Below are 20,567 nucleotides of genomic sequence, written 5' to 3' on the forward strand. Positions count from 1 at the left end.
TTAAATTAGATATATTTCGATGATATTCATCATTGTCAATATTTTTTTGTTTTCTGTTTTCTTCTTTTTCCTGATCCGCGTGATATAATTCTGCAGGCGAGTGAGTATGCCTTTCAAACGTATTTATTGATATACGTGATTCTTAATTTAAAATTACACCACGCGGACCAGGAAAAAGAAGTAACAAAACAGATTTTTCATTAACAAGGATGAATATCATAGAATATATTTAATTTAAATAAACATAATTGTTTATTTAAAAAATAAATAAAAATAAATGTGTGCTGCTAAGGGGTAAAATTGTCTATGTAGTTGTGCAACTGTCAGTTAAAAATAATGAATTTCTTAATATTTGAAAAATGAAAATTATCGAAAAAAAAATTATAAGTGTTAGCGTTATTTTTTTGATAAATGTTTGTATTAACTACAAACCAGACACAGTTTGACATTTCATCGTCCCATCAGGAGTTTATTTTTTCATAAACAACTTCTCCCTCTCATTATTAATCCATATTCTTCAACGTGTTTTCATCTAGTATGTTTTACTGTATACACTTCATAGTAAATTTCATATACTTCTTTTCATTTGTCCCACATTTTGCTACATTTCATGCTACTTTTAGCAGCAATATAAGAATGTACAACACTTTGTCAGAGTAGATAGTGCAAAAGGATAATAAAAAATATTATAGTTTCACACAGGCCTTCATAAAATATTTTTCTTTGAAGACACTCTGTGGTCTTCCCTGGTGTCTGAGTGACAAAAAGACTCTACACATTTCCAGTACTCTTTTGATAACCTTTGAAAATGAATTTCCGTTATAGCAACAGCAACTTACCATCGATTTCTCGCTGACAATAACCATTGATCTTCACAGGAATTTGTGTGGCAATAAGCATCCCCAAGGTTCTCTTCGTACTCATTCAATGGAGATCTGGTTCTTTCTTTCCTCGTTTTTGTTTATCTTCCTTGACCCTTCGACTATTTGCTGTTAGCCGTCCTGATTCTACAGTATTTCTTTTGGGGGCAGATAGACAATTTACAATTTTGCACTCCCAGTTCTCTTGGTTGCGACTTTTTGGTTCACTTCTGTTGCAATCTCTCTATGTCCGGCTAGGGTTTGTCCCTCATGAGGATTAGTTTCCGCACTCAAGGGTTCTCCTTAAGATTTTGGCTGTTTTCAACATTACCATCCGTTGTTGTTGTTGTTGTTGTTGTTGTTGTTTCTACACCATCACTGTCTTACATTTTCTAAATCTTCAGAATAAAATAGTAGTAGCAAAAATACGTATACAAAACATTTATATTTATTAATTTATATATTTTGCCCAGTCTATGCATCGATCAAGCATATAACATGTATTTCTCCTTTAACTATTTTCAGGTGACGAGTTCTTAACATTTGAGGATTTTGTTGCAACAATGTCAACGTTTGGTCGTTTTAGCGAAAAATCTGAGCACGAAAAAGAAGAACTGCGTTTGGCATTCAAAGTAAGTTTGTATAATTTGTTCTTTTCTTCTTGTTTTTTTTCTTAATCTATCTATCTCTCTATCTATCTATTTATCTATCCATCTATCTATCTTTCTCTCTCTCTCTCTCTCTCTCTCTCTCTATATATATATATATATATATATATATATATGATTTAAAAACCCGTAAAGCGGAAGGCCAGTACTCGCATTAAGCTGGTCTGCAGTTTGACTTGCTATCTTACTCTTGCTTGTTGCTGGATATCAACATTTTGAACTGAGAGAAAAATTAACTGTCGTACAAAGCTAAATCTTTGTAATCACATCGTTGCACAGATACTCCCTTAGACATTTGTCTAAAAAAAAAAAAGAAAAATGTCCTATTGTCAATGGAAAATTGTGACGCGAGTTGGCCTGACAGGCTGGAAGTATGTAATAACTAATCTGCACACAGGCGACAAAAAGCCTATCCTAACATCACTTTTCAATACTTAGTTGTTTGTTTGCTGAGGCTTTTTGTGACTGAGCAGCCTTTTCAGGATAACCTAACCCTAACTGCTCACCAAAGAATTTGGTAGGGAACAACAAAATGCACCCTAAATAAAACTGCATTCGACCTGCTGGTCAGAAAACTGCGGCTGATGGCTGTCCATATTAACAGGAACAGAAGATATTATGCTAAACGACACCCACTCCAGCTCTGTTGCTGGAATGTGAGAACACTTATTGACAATGGTAAAAGACTAGAACGGAAGACTGCAATTTTGACTAAGGAATTGCAAAGATACAATATAAACATTGCTGCACTCTCTGAGACACGTTTCGCAGGTGAGGATCAACTGGTGTTGGCTTTGCAGTTAAGAACTCCTTAATTGACAAGATCGAACAGCCAGTAGGAATAAATGACTGCAATGGCCGTTACATGAATGTTCTTTCTGTCAATGCGCCAACTCTTACTTCGTCTGAAGACGATATTACTTCCTTTTATCATATGCTTAGATCTGTTATCACCGGTTTTCCAAGTACTGAGTTTTGTGGTTCTTGATAACTTCAATGCACGGGTTGGGTCAGACAATGAGACTTGGTCTCCGTCGGGTCCATATGGCATTGGTAGAGTCAATTCAAATGGTATGCTGTTCCTCCATCTCTGCAGTGAACTAAATCTTGTTATCACCAACACTTTTCCCACCCAAAAAACAAGGAAACATGGTTTCATCCCCAGTCTAAACATGACCATTTGCTTGATGTGTAGACGTGGTGATCTTGGAAATTTTGCAAAATTAGAGTAATGCGTGGTGCCGACTGTGGTACTGATAATTTAATGGTCAGAGCTAAACTGAAAATTACAGTTTGCAAAAGAGCCGATTCAATGGAGTCAAAGTGTCTAAGCGTATTGATGTCTCCAAATTGAAGGATCAAGTCATACGAAGTTCCTTGAAATCTGCTTTCAACCAGGCGGATTTCTTAGATTGTGATTGTGAGACAGTAAGAGATACAATATACCAAAAAGCTCTTGGATTGAAGGTTCTCAGACATGGAGATTGGTTTGCTGATAATTCCAATCAAATTAACCTTCAAATTGATAGAAAGTGAAAAGCTTATTTGAAACTTCTTAACTCTTCACCTCTGAACAGCTTTCGTTGCCACTTCTGTTCGGAGTGAGGTTCAGTGTTGTGTGCAGCAAATAAAAAACAAATGTTGGTTTGACCTCTCCAGGGAGATACAGACTGCCTACAATCGTAGAGATGCCAAGACATTTTACACTGTGCTTCATCCGGCTTATAGTCCGAAATCCTCTTCAACTACACCACTCCTGGCGAAGGATGGGAAAACCTTGCTGACAACCTCAGATGAAATTATGCATCGATGGCATGAACACTTTCATGATCTTTTTCATAACCCATCCAATGTTGATGTTGCTGCAATAGAAAGTATCCCTCAATGTTCCTTTTGTCCGGAACTTTAAGCTCAACCGACTCTTGTGGAAACAGTTGACTGTATTAAACAGATAAACTCGAACAAAGCCCCTGTGCTGGATAGTATTCCTGTTGAGCTGCTGAAACATGGTGGTGTCAATGTACATTGTGTGGTGCACTCTTTGATACTGTCAGTATGGCAGGGTAACCTGGTTGCTCAAGATTGGGTAGATGCCATCCTGGTTATGTTGTACAAAGGAAAGGGTACAAGGTCTGATTGTGGAAATTATCGAGGTATCTCGCTGCTGACTGCGGTTGGAAAGATATTTGCACGGCTCTTGCTAAACCGATTCGAAAAGTAAATATGTCCTGATATCCTTCTGGAATCCCAGTCTGGTTTTAGAGGTGGACGAGGAACCTTGCATATGGTGTTTTCTGCTAGACAGCTTTTGGAAAAATGTATTGAGCAGCGTATGCCTCTTTGCCAGGTGTTTGTGGACTTAACCAAGACGTTTGACACAGTCAACCTTGAGGCTCTCTGGAAAGTGCTGGAAAAATTTGGCTGTACACCTGCTTTTACAGAAAAATTCAAGCAACTTCATCATAGTATGAAAGGTTGCGTCAACTTCAATGGTCGGCTTTTGGAAGAATTCCCCATTGATAATGGTGTGAAGCAGAGTGATATAGCTGCACCAACATTGTTTTCGCTCTGTCTGACTGCTGTGCTCTGGTATAGTTCCCACGACTGCGATATGGGTGTTTATATTAGCTTCCGAATGACTGGAAAGGTGTTCAACCTCAGAAGATTCCAAGCCAAAATACTTGTTAGTGATGGACTTGTTAGGGAACTGTTGTATGCTGATGATGCTGGCCTGGTAACGCACTCCCCAGTAGATATGCAACTAGTGATAGATCTCTTTACAAATGCTTGTACCTGCTTCGGACTGACAGCATTAAGAAAACTAAAGTTATGTACACTCCCACTCCTGATGTGGAATTAAGACAGAGAATCAGCAAGGTATCAGATGCTTTTGAAAGATTACAAGATAGAGTCTGGTCTGACGGTGATCTAACTCTGACAACTAAAATTTCAGTATATCAAGCATGTGTAGTACCATCTCTACTCTACACATCTGAAACTTGAACCTTGTACCGGTCACATATAGAATTGCTCGAGAGGTTCTATCAGCACTGCCTTAGACACATTCTTGGTTTAAAGTGGGATAGCTTTGTCCGTGATATATGTCTTGAATAAAGCCAAAACAACCAGTATTGCTGCCATTGTTATTAAGAACCAGATGCGTTGGGCGGGTCATCTTATTCGGCTTGAAGACTATCGACTCCCAAAACTGTTGTTCTATGATGAGCTCTTTCTTGGAAAAAGACCCCAGCACAAACCCCAAAACATTTTCGTGATAGCATCAAGGAGAGTTTGGTGAGCTTTCATATTCCTGTTGACAGTTGGGAGTCCCTTGCATATGATCGCAAGCAGTGGAGGACACTGATATACAGGGGCGCAGAACACTTTGAAGCAGCCAAAATAGATAGAGAAAAGCTGAAGAGAGCATGTAGGAAATGCCAAACTTTGCCGCCTAATCATGGAAATCTTTGAATCTGTGAGGTGTGTTGTCTAAGGCAGGTTTTGTTAATCACACGATGATACAGGTTCCGCTGCTGTTAGTTTCATCCAAACCAATGAACGTTTTCAGTGTCATGTCTGCTTGAGGGTGTGCAAATCGCTGGCAGGGCTGAAAAGTCATCTTTGGGCACATGGACTTTTAGTGACTGAGGGAGTGGCACTCATCTGACAAGACGTTGCAATCATCATTCATCATGTATGTATAAAAGTCAGAGTTGTGTTTTCCGTGATATAAGCGTTGTTTTAATTTGAAGATAAAATTTGTATAAAATACGTTTATAATCCAAATTTCAGCGCAATTTTATGAAAACTAAACAAAAAAAAATTACTTATCTAAAATTATCATTTCGGAGATAGACTCTATACTCAGAATTTTATACATTTTTTTCTTGCTTCGAAAAATTGAAACAAATAAAAATGGTCTAATCAAACGGAAGTTCTTTGTTGTTTTTTACGTTTGTTTGAAGGAAAGAATGCTGCCTAAACACACACACACACACACACACACACACGCGCGCGTGCGCACACACACACACACACACACATATATATATATATATATATATATATATATATATATATATATATTTCTTTTGTTAAAGCTAGGGATGGGACATTCTACCAGATGCCAAACATTCATCTGCTATTTTTATATTCCAACCGAGAGATCTTTTTAAGATTCTAACCGTTCCTTTAAGTGCAATTCTTTGAATCTCCTTTGTACTTGGTTCATCGGGTATATTTGTCAGGTATTTTTTAGATTCTTTTTTATAAGTCCGGTTGCTCTTATAATTACTGGAATTATAGAAATCTTCCTAGAATTCCAGTTCCTTTTCATGCCATCCATAAGATCTTGGCATTTCATAATCTTTTTTCCTCTCAGCTCTGTTTCACCCAGCATCATTGGGGGCATTAAGTTTTACTCAGGTTGCTTCCTTCTCCTTCTTGTCCCATATTACTATGTCAGGTTTTATAGTTCTGTTTTCTAGGGATCTAGCTGTAGGGATCGCAGAGTCATAGTGAATGATATATGATATATTGTTTCTGATTATTCTTTCTGGTATGCATTTTCCCAAGACTTGCTGCTGCATTCGATATTCAACTTCTTACAGATCGTCCAGTTGAGACATTTACACACTTCGTTGTGTCGCCTTGTATAGTAGCCATTATTATAATCTTCTCCTGATCATAGTGGAGAAATCCTTCTTCTTTGCTTATAGAGCCTCCCTTATCTATATAATCTTGGTTTAATTTTTCCAGAAAATACTTTGCACGTTGTTGATTGGTCGATTCTTCAATTGTTTTTCATGGAAGGTCTTAGTGTATTTCTAACGACTCTTTCAAGCTATTTCCGTCGCAGATTTCTTTTCTGTTTCTGTCTCTTTTGTAATACAGTCTTGCCCAAAATGTTTGGCCAATTTCGTGATGGAGGTTGTTCTACTGGCTCTTGTTTCATGGTGCTGATATACCATCTTGAGAGTTTGATTTTGGGAGCTCATCAGATATTGTCCGGTGCTCACAATAGTTGCATGGTGTTGATGGTCAATCTCTGAGAGCCTCATACCTTCTAGTTTCTGTATATTACTTTTTACATTGTCAATATTTTCCGTGTCTTAGTGTCTAACCTGTTTATGTTTTTTCCTGGCCAGTCGACAATGCTAAAGCCATATGTTACAACAGGCATAGTTGGTTGGTTAATGGCAGTTATTTTGTTTTTTTCTGTAAGTTCCGTTTTACATATCTTCATAACTCGGCGTATGTAGTCACTGCCATGTTTTTCTCTCATCTTGATATGTTGGTATCGTTCTCTTCGATGCAAAGGTATTCGAATTTTTCTGCTCTTCTTGGTCCTTTATGTTTGTATATTCATCCAGCTGTATATTTTCCGTTTAGATCTTCTTCACAGATTTGATGGAGTACTTAGCACATTTGTCCAGTTCAAATTCCATGCCAATATCTCTGGAGAAGTTATGTATGACTTGCTAGAGTTCACTTAAGTCAGCGTCTGAACTGGTATACAGTTTGAGATCATCCATGAAAAGCAGTTATTTTATTGTTTGGATTTTGTCGATGGCCTTGACTTAGATTGTAAGCACATTCAATAGTTTGCTTATTGCATCTAAAGGAGATAAGTTATCTCTTTGAAAGATTCCTCGTCTGATGGTTACATCGAACACGTTTACAGTTTCAGTTATGTGGCGTAATGTCATGGTTGTTCGCCAAATGTTCATATGTATATAAAGATAATCTGTTTGATTATCGGGTGTATCTTATATAAATCTAGGCATCGTAAAAGCCACGTGTATGGCACACTATCATATGTCTTTTAATAGTCAATCCAAGCCATGCTTAGATTCTTCTGTCACTTTCTGTACTCTTCAAGGATGGTCATATTAATCAACAGCTGTTTCTTTATGCCTAAACATTTTCTCCTACACCCCACATGTTTTTTAAGGTATGCTCAGAAGAAGAAATGTTGATAGATGTCGTCTGCAACCAACTTCGATAAGAGCTTGTAAACCGTAGTGAGACAACAAATGGGCCTGTATTTACAAGGGCACGTTGTTTCATTTGTTTTGGGTATGAGAATTGTATCACCTTTTAATAGCCACGCTGGTGTGGCCTCTTCATTCCTCAATATTATATAATGTCTATCTAGTGCTGATATATATATAGTACTGTTCGCTAGTAATTGATATAATCTGCTTATATATCAAGAAGTCTCAAAGCAATATTGAGCTTTGTAAATAAAATCTATATAAACATGTATATAGAAATTTGACACACACACACACACACACACACACACACACACACACACACACATATATATATATATATATATATATATATTAGTAGGGTTACCTGACGTTGTCCGGGATAGAATAATGATCAACAAATGTTTTACAATCCCATATTTTTATTGTCATTGAAATCGATAAAATAGCCGATTTTTCAATCAAATCGATCGATTGCCTGCTCTTATTGGGGACCCATCGCGATGCACATGGAGGAAGCTTTGTATGCCTCTCACAGTGACTTAGTTCACTATATATCGTAGTCTACATTGCACTGTACAGAACCGACTGTTGATTTTATAAAATATTTCTATATTTAATAGCTTGCATTAAAGTTTAAAATACAAAAGTCAAGTATCATGTTTCAATTGTGCTCTAAACAGAACCATTCATTTCGAACGTTCCCTTGTTATAGCAGAAACCTACGGTTGATTTTATATGCATGGCATTATTGGGTGTACAGTCATAATGGCTTGAATTAAACTTTAAAATGAAAAAGTCAAGTATCATTGTGAAATTGTGCTTTAAACAGAAACGTTCATTTTGAATGTATCATTGTCATATCAAACAACCTAATATTGATTTCATATGTTAGTCCTTTCGCCTTGTGCGGTAATAAAACTTCTCAAATGCACTTGTGATGTTAGGCTGTGTAAGATGTTAACTTTGGTAAATATCGCTTTTTCCATCTTGTATCAGATTATTTCAAGTATCGATTATCGATATTTATCGAAGATATTCAGACAGAAAACCTATATAAGAACGTTGTCAGGCACATAAAGTATTTTCATGTGAAATTTCATAAAAATCGACCTGGACGTTTTCGAGTCCATGGGGAATGAACTCACAGACACACAGACAAAGTTCTTTATATATATTATAGAAAGTGGAAATGTCTAAATTTCACCAAAAAGATGACGTGGACTATTTAACAGCTGCATCAATAGTCAGCAAACATTACGACGATTTTAAATTAGCTGAACTAATGTTTATGATTTCAAAAGCCTGATATTTGTGTTTATGATTTCAAAAGCCTGATATTTGTACAAAAGATTGTATCGGCAAAAAACTCTAAAATTCGATCCAGTGTTTCAATTAAATTAGAAAGCGAGTTAAACTGGACACTAAAAAAGTTGGCAGAAGATTGCCAACGAGTGATTAGCGTTAAAAAAGATTCAAAGAACATTGTAGGATTCTACGTCGTGTACATAAGAATAGTCAAAACCCTTATTCTCTAGAGAAAATAAAAAAGGTAAGGACATTATTTCCCCTCACAAACAGAAATGACAATTAACAATCAAAGTCACTGCCAACTCCATGTTATCGGTGCGGAGACCTGCATCGGGCTAATCATACTGCACAAAAACTCGCCTGACTTGTAACAGATTTGAATACTTTGTAGAGCAAAGAACACAACTAACAGTCGGTGTCGACACACTAAACCAAACGAAAAATACGATAAAAGCATACGTAAATACGAACTGATTAAAATATTAAATAAAAACGTAAATTTTCAGTTAGATTCTGTGTCAAACTTATCAATCATTAATTTACATTCATGGAATAGATTAAATAAACCTACTATGCTAAAGTTTTGCAAAACAACCAAAACGGTGGCTGGGTCAATAATAACTTTTTAAGGTGAATTGTTCACTAATGCTACATTTAACAAAAAAATCAAAGTGTTCGTGTTAAGATGCAGCAATTCAATTTGTTTAATAAATAATTTTTGTCAAAAAATACTTTTTGTTCAATAAATAATTTTTGTCAAAAAATAATTTTTGTCAAAAAGTGGAAATTCAAATAACAGAGAAATTAAATTTTAAGCTAGTTTGGGAAAATGCACAAAAAATGTTAGCCAGATTTGAATTCAAAGATAATACGCAACGAGTATTCTAAGCAAAACAGAAATGCATCATTGACGAACCCTAATACACCATAATCAGTATCCCTAGTGGAGGTTATATTTTAGCAAAAAATAAAATCTGTATTTGAAAAACTGTTACCAAAGCAAACAAATTCTATTGCGCCCAAGAAACGCTATGATCCAGAGAAAAAGTTTCTAGGAACTTACAGAAACAACACGTCTTTCTAGGAACTGGGTAAAATAGCAAAAGAAGCAACAATAGTACATCATTCAAAATTTATTAATGCATAAAAAACACCATAACCAAATAAGAAAACGTCTGTTGGATGATCCCAACTATACAGCTCACCAAGAAGAAGGGGACATTGAAACATTTTCCTCATCAAAACACTCGAAGCAGGTCCAGAACGTCGCCGACCGGGAAGGAAAACGAAGTTCACGGATTTTTAACTATTGATCTAAAAAGGATGAGTAATAGTATTCCTTGGGAGGAGGGTTAGGCGGACTTACCCATTCACTTTTTAATCATTATAAAAATCCAAGTGTAAAACTCTCGCGGGGAATTATCGCAACGAACGTCTAACTTAATAGTCAGAAAATACCGACAACCTTTTCTGTGCATTAACTTTTTTGTATAATGTATTCTTTTTTTTTATTTAGTTAAAAAAAAAGAATACAATTGTACAAAGACTAAGAATTTTCGCACCAAATATTTCTCTTTGAGAATAATCTGTGATGTTCCCTGAAGTTTGAATGTAAACAAGTTTCCCCAAATTTCCAGTACTCTCCACCTCTTTTGAAAAACTTTGCGAATTAATTTGCGTTATCGTAACAACCGTTTACGATTGATTTCTTATTGGTAGCGACCATTGCTCTTCACTAGAATTTAGATGGGAATAAGTTGTGATCCTTAGATCCCAGTCCTCTTCGCCCTTATCAAGTGAAGGTCTAAGTGCTTTCTCCTCAAGCCCAGAATTGTTTTTCTTGTGGTTCTGTCATAGGGATAGTGTTTATCTCCCATATGAGTGCAAGGCAAGGTACACTGTCACACGTATATAAAAGACATTAACAAACAGTGCATAGAAAACCCCATAAGTATGAATACTTCGTATAAATTCACATGAGCTCTTCTTTTAGAGGTGTTGGAAAATATATTTCCCTACAAGTAAATATTATAATTTTGCAGTAGAACTGACCTTAATTTTAGAAATTTCCATATTTTGGATGACAACACAAAGATTACAGCAGCTTTATCTTGGTTAATGTTAGGTTGGCACAAGGTCTTTTTGCAACCCGTTTTATTATTTAATCACTAGGAGTAATCACACAAGCCATCATCAAAAATTGCTCTTTGAGAACAACTTGTGGTGTTCTCTGGAGTCTGAGTGACAACAAGTCTCGCCAGGTTTCCAGTACTCTCCACCTCTTTTGATAACCTTTGCAAAAGAATTTGCGTTAGCGCAACTGCCGCTTACTATTGATTTATCGTTGGCAGTGACCATTAATCTTCACTGAAATTTGGGTGGCAATAAGCCTCCCCATAATCTCAATCTTCTTTGCACTCAACTAGTGCAGTTAGAGGTCTAGTTAGTGCTTTCTCTCCTCGGTCTTTCCATCCTTCTTAACCCATCTCATTTATTTCGTGTGGTGTCAGTTTATGGTCACACACACACACACACACACACACACACACACACACACACACACACACACACACACACACACAAAAAAAAAGAAAAGAAAAAGGGAGAATGTATCTTACAATTGATTTCGTATAATGTTTCTTTGCCTTTTACATCTGTAGCCGTTTCTGTGTGTCCGGTTTTTATCTGTAGTTCATGTGTGTTAGGCTCTACATTTGAGGGTTTCCTTTAATATTTCTGTAACAATTCTATTTTCAGTATAATATATTCTATAATATTTGTATAACATTTCTATTTACAGTATTTTGACCGACGCGGCCAGGGTTATATTTCTGCCAACGACTTGCGGAATGTTCTTGAGTGCCTTGGCGAAGACATCACAGAGGAAGAAGGTAATAGTATGCAAGTTGTTGATGCAAGTTTCCAATCCGACCACATTTACTCTGCACGTATGCTCGTACGCGCCTACTCGTATGTGTGTAGAAAAAATTGTCTTTGTCTAAAGATATCTTTAGACAAAGACGATTTTTTATGCTGTAAAAGATTGCGAGAAAAATCATTTGTCGTGAAACAAAGGTCACACTTTCACACCTTGCACGTCTTCAAAGCCCATCATTTCTTGTGTCCAGGTGAAAGAAGTAATGATGAGATAAGCAGAGTACAAGATTGCTGTTGTTTAGTTTTCCTTTTTTGAGAAATCTTTTCGCCAAGACTTGAGAGTTTGGTGTACTATTCATTCAAAACAGACGAAAGAGATTAATGTATTATTTTCCTTATGGTGCCTAATATTCCCAAACTTTCACCGATTCCATGTATGCACTGACTGATCCGATGACAAGCGATATTTTTAGCATGAAAACGTACATATGTCTAACTACTTCTGTCCTAGGAACATGAAATCTGTAAAGATATCAATGATTACACTGTTCTAAGAGGTTTAATGGACTAGATTCTTCGTCTTTTAAATGCTTTCTAATCAATGTTGATTACTTACACTAACGAGATAATTAATTTTGCACATTGTCAATTAATGTCAATTAATGTAGTATCGATTCGATTATAAATCCAAATAGCAAGAACGTTTTGGTTGCTGTCATTTCAAGAGATGAAAAAATGTTCTATTCAAGCCTAAGGTAATAATGTTGCATAATGTCATTCAAATTAATGTTTCGATTGCATTTTTCTTCCGATCTAAAAAGATAATTCTTTAATGACTTTTGTTGTTTTCTTGTTTCAGTTGACGAAATGATTGCGGAAGTTGACATTAATGGTGACGGAAGAATTGATTTTGAAGGTAAGTAACTAATTGTTTTAATTAACAAAAAATTTGAATGCGATAGGTAACATCAATAATTACAATTAAAAGAATAATCTTTCGGTGACGTTATAATGTTTCAGATTCAACTATTTAACGGTAGGTTACACAGTAATATATATATATATATATATATATATATATATATATATATATATATATATATATATATATATATATATATTGATATTTTGATTAATCCAAATTTCGAATTTATTATTAGATTATTGTTGTGGAGTACAAATCACTCCTATTTGAGAACTAAGTGAAATCAGACAGTCCTATGAATACCACTGGTTTTAGAGACTAAATACCATGTTTAACCGCATGCTACGAACACGTTCCTCTCATACCACTTTAGTGGCTCCAATAATCTTTATGAAAAATACATATTATATTTTATACGCTTTACATTGCTTGTGGTTTCTTTCATTTTTAACCCCTAGCACGGGTCTACAACAATTATATCGGGCCCAATATATAGTACTGATTTAAAAAGTGGGAAAAAATGACTCGTGCGCCACCACCGAGAATCGAAACCAAAAAGTTTAGCTTGCGATTTACTTTTTCCTTTGACGTTAATGCCTGAGCTATGAAGACATGTTTGTTGTAAGGCTAAAAATTAAAACATGGACCAATAGCTATTTTGTTACGGATGCATATTCGTAATACCGTCTGTAGCAAAATGTAGTAGGCAAAAATCAGGAACAAAGATAGGAAATAGTTTCGCCCTGCGCCGACGCCTCTAGAAGAGAGGGATTTCTTGGCTGTGATGACCGTAGAGAAAGAAGAAGAAGGAGACAGAAAAAGAAAGGCAGAAGAAAACTCGTTTCTCGCAGATTCGTGGTTCGTCACAAAGAACAACCACCTACACACAATCTGCAAAACACTGCCTGACTGCTTCCCAGCGTCCTGCCTTTATAGCGGCCGGAAATAATATATTTGCATAATCGCGCGAGAGCACACACGATTTTGCGAGAATTGCATGGGGTCAAAGCCAATAAAAACCCATCGATGCCATCTTGGAACTCTCTTCCACAGCCCACAACACAACAACAGACGTATCCGAGGTAAGCTCTTTATTTCCCCCCATTTCGGTTATTGCCAATTCCGCTACACCGTCTTTGTACTTTCATCTGGTAAATTCAATTTTTTTAATTTTCAGTTTTGCACCGATTTTCCCCGGCTAAAATCCAAATATAGAGCTTCGCATGGGTTTGAATACTCTGCATATTAAGTTTCACGTAAAAAATCTGACAGAGGAGTTTCTTAGGCAAAATTTTATGACAATTGGCAAAAAAAGAACCTATATTTTTAAACCAATAAAATGTCGCCAAATTTGACTATATTTGTAGTCCTGGTAAGCCAGCTTCAATTTTGCTGCTTTGTGATGAATTTTGTTTAGAGTTTTTTTTGTTTGGTTATCTTCCCTGTGGCATTGCCAGGCCCGCACACACACACACACACACACACACACACACACACACACACACACACACACACACACACACACACACACACACACACACACACACACACACACATATATATATGTATGTATAAAATCCACGGATGCTTTCTTGCTATTTAGAATCCGTTGATTGACTGAAATTAATGAATTTGCCAAATAAAAATTATCTTTATGGGAAACATAAAAACATATTAAATGATAGTTGTTTATTTCGAAGGATCCCTCGCTCTTTATCAAATAATACAAAAGCAACTAATAAAATTGAAACTGAGGAGATAAACTGGAATTTTCCAATTTGTGTAGTGTTCATTCTTTGTCTTAACGTGTAAGCGAAACTTCTCTAGCGGAAAATGATAGTTGTAGTGAAACCAATGTAATTATTATTATTATTATTATTATTATTATTATTATTATTATTATTATTATTATTATTAATTTCAGAGTTCATCGCTTGCATGAAAGTCCATGATGACCGCCGCTGCTCAGTACTTCTCGATCTTTCGACGGATGAACGCAGGTTGAAATAAAGGCAATAATGTTGGCTCAACTTACTCGAGAACACTGAGTGTTTTCGCGTTTTGTTCATTTTTTTTATCCTGACATTGATCGATTTCAGTTCAACTTTTACTGATTCGAATCCCAAGGAAATATAATAAATAAAATAAGAAAATGGTCTTATTGATATCAGCAACAAACCTACAAAATCACGGTGCAAATGTATCTGATTTCAATAGATCGAAAACCGTGGGATAAGCATGGCCCCCTTCATGTACCCCCTTTAATAACACAATTATAACAAATACGAACGGTTATAAGAACAATAACAAGTTTATAAATAAAAAGTAAAACAATAAAGATGTCTTGCAAGATGCAACCAAAGAAAATTTCTCAAACAATTTAACAGTAAAGTTGAATAGACAAATAGAAAGACAGTAAACGTAGCCGTGACCCGCTGGGTCACAGCTACTACTAATACTATCTCATTTTGATTTCACTCAGAAATTCATTAAATCTAACATATCTACTAAGACATTCTTCTTGTATAAATAAAATAAAATGTTTCTTATGCATCGCGATAATATAGAATAAAGTTTTGTTATCTAATTCACATACATCAATATGCAAATTAGATGGTAAAATAAAACTTGCAAAAAGAAAGTCACTTTGTAATCTCTGTGAGAGTAGTTATGCTCACAGAGACATAAAAAATCTATTAGAGTATGGTTGAATAGACATTTAGTCGGTGAAGGCGAGATAAAGACATAAATAACTAAATGAGAAATACATACCTTATTCAGCTAATTAAAAATTATGAATAATTACAAAAATTAAAATGAAATTAAAAAAAAACAACATCTCGGTGCTAGAACTAAGTAATAATTCTAGCATCTATTTTGACTTAATGTGGAAGAAAAAACCCTGTAAGAAACCAACGTTGAAACGCTAGCTTCATTATTAATAATAGATAATGCCTGTTTTTTCAGTTGCTCTTCGCAACTTATGTGACATAAGTTCACTCCATTTGGGAGTGGTCTAAAAAGAGCTGCTGTTCCAGCTGCATACCGAAACATCCCACATGCTTTCCTACGGAAACAAAGTTTGTTTCGTTTTTGTTTTTATTTTCGATAGTTGAATTTGCTTTTAATCATTGTACATCTTTCCTCAGTTACCTTATGTAAAGATCGAAACCTGAACGCAGATTATAAAGCTATCTACCAGTTTCATCTGGTAGAAGACATAGAAGCAAAACGAAAACTGTCCTCCATCAAAAAACTGTAAATGTGAGCATGAAGAACACTTTCATTTGTCGTGTTTTGTCGTATTTCAGAAATAGACAATCATATACGAAACTATTTCATGATTTTAGAGATGAATTTTGTACTTTACCGTGTAGGGGATTGGTGTTCCAACTAGGTACATGATGATATGAGAGCAGTTGGGTTTTGATGGTTGCTCACAAAATTTTTTTTTTTTTATAAAAATGAAGGTCTATATAAAAGGCAAACAGTATCCAGTTCCAGTGTGGCACTTATATATCGTTAAATAAAAAAACATAAATAGTAAGTGTCTATTGAAATATATCGAATGAATCACATTTAATACACACATGCACTGAATATATGTATATAATTTGATGGTTATGCATAATGCTTCAACTGTTTCTTGAATATTCGAATCAAACAAAATATGTGCAAAATATAACTTAATAAAAATAAAACGATTGCTCAAAATATGTAAAACAAACTAAATCCACCTTACTCACATAATTTTATTTCATTTTAATCTTGAATATTTGTTATGAATAAATCCTGTTTTATTTATGAATTCTATTTATTGTGTTTTCCAATCAAAGTCATTGCAAAGTTGTGCAGCGTTAGACGATAGAGCATATTATAGCAGAATATTCCTATATTTTGATAGGACTACAAACTGGCCATGTCTAACTATTTTGATTGGCACACACACATACAGGTTTCGAGTGAAACTGACGCTCATCACAGTGTCGAGTTCAGACGATCTCTGCTTTCAATCTTTTTATTAATTTTTGTTTTGGGTTAGAATAAATATGTGACTTTTGACTGCAATATATGAACAGACAATAAGCGTTCAACTTTTGATCTATTCTTGCAATTGTATTATAATGGATTTTCACACTTCAGTCACCTTCGAATTAGTAATAATTTATTTTTCTATCGAAATTGTACATACGTGTTGCATATGCTTTGATTCTGTTGAATTAATAAATGCTTTTTAATAAAAACAAAAATTGATTATGTTTGTTTTATTTTTATTTTAAGTTACTGTATATTTTAAATGGGTGTTGTCGGACTAAGGATTAATGACAAAACCCGTGAAAGCCTATGTTATGTGTTCCATTTTAGTCGTCATTTTGTGTGGTCTATTTGCGTAGTATATTTAATGGCATCGGGTGGCATGGTAAAGTGATTCATATGTCAAGTTGAAGAACGAAAAATTAATTTTCTAATGAATAATTATCACATTAGATGCGACCAATGTGCAGACGGACAAAGAAAAAGATGTAGTCGTGTGTAAGTAACAAAGTCATCCAAAAACATGATTTAGAAAAATATTGGGACGACAAAACGATGGCTAGTGGTCAATTCAATTTTCTAAATAATAGATCTATATTTAATATCTAATAACGTATATCTAATATCTGATAACGTATATCTAATGGAATGAATATATATATATATATGTATATATATATATGTATATATATATATATATATATATATATATATATATATATATATATGTGTGTGTGTGTGTGTGTGTGTGTGTGTGTGTGTGTGTGCTAAAACATTGTTTGCTTGTTATTTTCCCGCGTACACACTGGATAACATTATTTTCCCGCGTGCACACTGGATAACATTATCAAAATGTTGACGCAAACAATATTGATGAAATCATCAATTAAAACTGTGCACATTGAAATCTGGACGACTTGTGATCCGGGGGATATTGAGTCCAGGGGTTATCAATCAGTGGTCCACAGTATATATATATATATATATATATATATATATATATATATATATATATATATATATATAAAATTCTTGGTTCATTAGTTATTCATAAAACGATATTTCTACATTATCAATTTGATTGAAATTTTCAGACAGTCTATCCTTAGAGTCAAGGAATGTTTTTATGTTATTAAAATAAATTAAAATTGCAAATTACCAATTAAATAAAATAATAATATTTTTCGTAAGTCGATTCTGCGAGACTCTTTTCTGGTAGAACTGAACTTCCGTTTCAATTCATACACCACGATTTGACGACTCAAATTACAAGATTTCATTTTCTGTTTACTCGATAAGTAAAAAAAGCATCCCCTATTTTTTAAAATTTAAATTCATTTGTTTATCTTCCCAATTTTTTAATTTAAAAATTTATTTGTTTGTTATATCAGACAAAACAAAACTTGCTCGCTAGAAGGTGCGTTTTGAGTTGAAACATAAAAGTCGAGCCATCTTTGTTGTAAAAATCATTTTTTAACAAAATTTGCAGTACACGTTTTTTTAAAACAGTTGTTTCTATATAAGAAAATATGAACTTTTTATTATGAAAACTATAAATGGGTTTTTCGAAGAAAATGTACGGTACCTTTTTTTTTTTTCAGTCATTCTTACCACGGAGAGGGGAGGGTGTTTTGTTCATATATTTTGTGCTTTCAACCAACAATTTATTATTTAAAAAAGATATCGTGAAATTATAAAAACAAGATATTGTGCGAGTTGAATTAAGCTTGAAAAAAAAAACAAAAAAAAAAAAACAACGTGGACAGCACGTTTAGGTGTATCAGAATTTTTGTAGGAATTTTTGACACCCCTAACACGAAACTGCGAATAAAATATAAAAATCTCGTAATTTCTCTGTTAAAAGTGGGTTATTTATTTTCTTTATGGATTATACTTCCAAAATAAACTATTAAAGTTGTTTTAAAAGTAATAGAAATTTTTTTTTTTAAACAGTAATGAATTTTCCGAACTCAAGATTTTTCAATTTTTAAACTTAAAAATCTATCAAAATTTTTCTATTGATTCTATTTTTACGATATGTGAAATTTTATGTTCTTTCCAATAAACCGAATATAATATTTTAGACAAACGTTTTTTTTTAAATTCACGCCCCCCATTTTCAAGTTTCTATTAAAAAGTAAATAATTAATTTATGTTTCAAAGTCTTATATATCACAAATTGAAGAGAAAAGGTCAATAAATAATATATTCAAATTTAAAACAAAAAAATTAGAAATTTACCTGTAAAGTCCGAAGTTTAAACCCCCTTTTTTTTTAAAACACATTGTTTTTTTTTGTTTTTTTTTTAATGAAACCTTGGTCCTTGCTCCTTTAATTGAAAAAAAAATTAGGGCTTGAATTACATTTTTCGAGGAGTTTGGAAAGATGGGGTGGAATTATTCACTATTTTCACGAAATTTCTGATACACCTACAGCACGTTTAGCATAGTAGACAGAGCCTATTTGGCAATAAGGTCCGATTAATATACGTTAGTCGAATAATGTTTTTTTTTGTTTTTTTTTACCGTATATTGTTCGGTTGTTTTTTTTTCGAGAAAACTTTTTAACAAAAGTGAAAGTACACTTTTTTTTTTACAGAAGTTGTTTTTATATAAGAAATATGAATGCTTTTTCTTTATTAAAAAAATTGCTAGATGAAATACAGAAAAGTTTCTACCAAAAAACCGTTATTTTTTTCAGCCATTCTTACCATGGGGAGGGAATGGTGTTTTGTAACTATTCTGTGCTTTCAACTAACAATTTATTAAAAAAAAAACAAAAGGTAAATTTTCAAATTAGGTCCACTTCCACAATTTTTAACATGGGGAGGTTAGGGGTGTTTATTCCGAAAGCCGTTCTTAATATGGGGAGGTTGGGCTGTTTATTCATGGCCGACAATGTGTTATAGTGCATATAGCCTTTATATCTCGAAAACTACTTTTCTCTGCATATTTTAAATGAGATTTTCTTATTCAGCATAGTCGAAAACCTAAATAGTCATTTTAAAGCGAGTTATGGAGGTGGACCTAATGTAAAAAAAAAAAAAACAAAAAAAAAAGATATCGTGAAATTTAAATTTAACTTGGAAAAACTATTTTAAAATAGCGCAGTACCAAAAATAAAAATATACAGAAAAATGCCCCCTTACACAAGGACTCGAAAAAGTTGTCAAAAAACAAATGTATAACAAATATTATCAGAGGCAAGATAAGTCACTTTTCTACCAAATTGGATAATTTTTTAGTGTTTTTATTTTATACAAAATATTTATTCGGCTCGAAAAACAGCGTTTACCGCTATATTTGAAAATTACAAATGGCGACAGACTCTGTGTTAAACACGTTAATTTTGAAAAAATGAGTTAAAACTACAAAATATACAAAATACTGTTAAAAAAACACCGAATATATGTTAGCCTATGTCACGGTAACATATTGAGTGGGTTCCTAAAAGTATTTTGTATAGTTTTTTAGTTTTAACTCATTTTCCTAAACTTAACGTGTTCAACACAGTCTGCCGCCATTTGTATTTTTCAAATATACCGATAAACACTGCATGTTTTCTAACTGATTAAGCATTTTACATTAAATAAAAACACTAAAATCTTATCCAGTTAGGTAGAAAAGTGACATCTTGCCTTTGATAACATTTATTTGTTATATATTTATTTCTCGACAACTTTTTCGTATCTGTGTTTAGTAACACAAACCCTTTTTATTTAATGTAGCGTTTAGTCGGCTCAAAAACAATGTTATCGGTGTATTTGAAAAATACAAATGGTGGCGAACACTGTTGATTACGTTAAGTTTGGGAAAATAAGTTAAAACTAAAAGAACTATGCAAAATACTGTTAGAAACCCACAGAATATGTCAGCCTATATCACGGTAACATACA

The 20,567-nt window shown here is 33.9% G+C and overlaps 1 protein-coding gene across 2 annotated transcripts in view; it reads left to right on the forward strand.

The window, feature by feature from the left end:
- LOC145277822 (neo-calmodulin-like) overlaps positions 1-16,892 on the forward strand; it is a 71,323-nt gene extending 54,431 nt beyond the window's left edge. The window contains exons 4-7 of one of the 2 annotated variants that reach the window (XM_080129723.1): positions 1,386-1,492; positions 11,636-11,726; positions 12,572-12,628; positions 14,562-16,892. In XM_080129723.1, coding sequence (XP_079985849.1) covers positions 1,386-1,492; positions 11,636-11,726; positions 12,572-12,628; positions 14,562-14,647 — 341 coding nt within the window. In that variant the 3' untranslated portion in view covers positions 14,648-16,892. The remainder of the gene's footprint in view (positions 1-1,385; positions 1,493-11,635; positions 11,727-12,571; positions 12,629-14,561) is intronic. The other variant, XM_080129722.1, reaches the window with a different exon arrangement.
- Positions 16,893-20,567: the final 3,675 nt, after the last annotated feature.

This window comes from Euprymna scolopes, chromosome 6 (assembly GCF_053919585.1).
Source record: "Euprymna scolopes isolate OS-2025 chromosome 6, ASM5391958v1, whole genome shotgun sequence".
In the NCBI taxonomy this organism is placed as follows: Eukaryota; Metazoa; Mollusca; class Cephalopoda; order Sepiida; family Sepiolidae; genus Euprymna; species Euprymna scolopes.